The sequence below is a fragment of the Primulina tabacum genome, chromosome 15, assembly GCF_025594145.1.
Source record: "Primulina tabacum isolate GXHZ01 chromosome 15, ASM2559414v2, whole genome shotgun sequence".
Taxonomy (NCBI): Eukaryota; Viridiplantae; Streptophyta; class Magnoliopsida; order Lamiales; family Gesneriaceae; genus Primulina; species Primulina tabacum.
Genome location: NC_134564.1, coordinates 5,860,509 through 5,861,933, shown reverse-complemented (window position 1 = coordinate 5,861,933; position 1,425 = coordinate 5,860,509). Strand labels below are relative to the sequence as shown.

General features: G+C 38.0%; 1 protein-coding gene across 1 annotated transcript; it reads right to left on the bottom strand.

The window, feature by feature from the left end:
* On the bottom strand, positions 1-1,215 carry LOC142526786 (myb-related protein 308-like). Its single transcript, XM_075631375.1, has 2 exons — positions 688-1,215; positions 1-595 (listed from the first exon to the last, which is right to left on the bottom strand). The coding sequence occupies exons 1-2, from the start codon at positions 948-950 to the stop codon at positions 130-132; spliced, it is 729 nt and encodes a 242-aa protein (XP_075487490.1). The 5' UTR covers positions 951-1,215; the 3' UTR covers positions 1-129.
* Between the last annotated feature and the right edge of the window lie 210 nt (positions 1,216-1,425).

Here is a 1,425-nt window from a genome sequence, read left to right as displayed (position 1 = left end):
TATATACGCAGTAAAAATCAACACTAAACTGCAACAAACTCAGACATATCTCACCAAGATTACGCGTACGTGCACTCTGGGGAAACAACAAAAAGGAAGAAAGGCTGATCAATTTCCCAGAACAAATTCTCATTTCATCTCCAAGCTTCTGTATTCCAAAACAACACGATTTTTTATCCCGAGAAAATCATAACCAGATTTACCGCCACTCCCACTAATTAATTTACCATCGGTACATTTGCAATCTTTGCTGTTCTTGATCCCCTGGTTACATCCAAAGCAAAGCGTTGTCTTCAGTGGTTCTTGTTGATAAGGAGGGCTGATTCTGAGCTCGAGATTCAAATCGGGGCACCGTTCTTGAACCACGTTCATCAATATCCCATTTTTAGCTATGTTTAATTCTTCTTTCGGGTTCGTGACACCAGAGAAAGAAATAGTTGTCGCTTCCCCTGCTGCAGCTGCAGGTTCATTTATTGGCATGTGGGTTGTTGGATCAATCCCTCTGCTCACAAGTTTTCTTCTTATATGAGTGTTCCAGTAATTCTTTATCTCATTATCAGTTCTTCCTGGCAATCTTCCGGCGATTAAGGACCACCTGTAACAAACAAAATATGGGGAAATTAATGATTTTATTTACTATCAGAACGAGGGTTTTAGAATAAAGTAGTATATATTAATTGGGCTTACTTATTGCCAAGAAGGCTATGGAGTTTGATAATGAGTTCATCCTCAGCTTCTGTAAAGTTTCCACGTTTGAGGTCGGGCCTGAGATAGTTGATCCACCGGAGGCGGCAGCTCTTGCCGCATCGGAGGAGCCCCGCGGCCTTAGGCAGTGACCGCCAGCATCCCTCGCCGTGTCCCCGAATATAAGCAATGAGACGATCATCCTCTTCTTTAGTCCATGCACCTTTGTTCGTGTGAGCTTTCTCACAACATGGAGACCTCCCCATTTTGATGAATGGCGATCACTTGTTATAATATATAACCCTTAGCTAATCAAGCATGCGGTTTCTCTCCTCTTTTTTTTTTCTTTTATTATTTCTTACAGTCTCTCTTTTTGTATGTCGCATATATATATATATATATATGTATGTATGTATGTATATATGTATGTATATTTTGGGGATTGAGGCTTGAGGAGGTAATAAATTCTTCTAGATGTGAGTTGGTGGGAGAGGAGAGAGTGGACGGTGGCAAAACTTTTGATGATTTTATATTAGTTGTATGGAATCATTGTATAAGTACTAAAATCGATGTGGCACTACTATACGATGTCATACCCTTCAATGTAGTTTGAAATTGCTTGTCTTTTTTTAAAAAAAAAAATTGAAAAATTAATAATTTTTCCGGAGAAAAAAAAATTTTCATATCATTACCAAATTAATAATTTTAAAAATCAAAACGGTTGATATAATAGATTTCTTA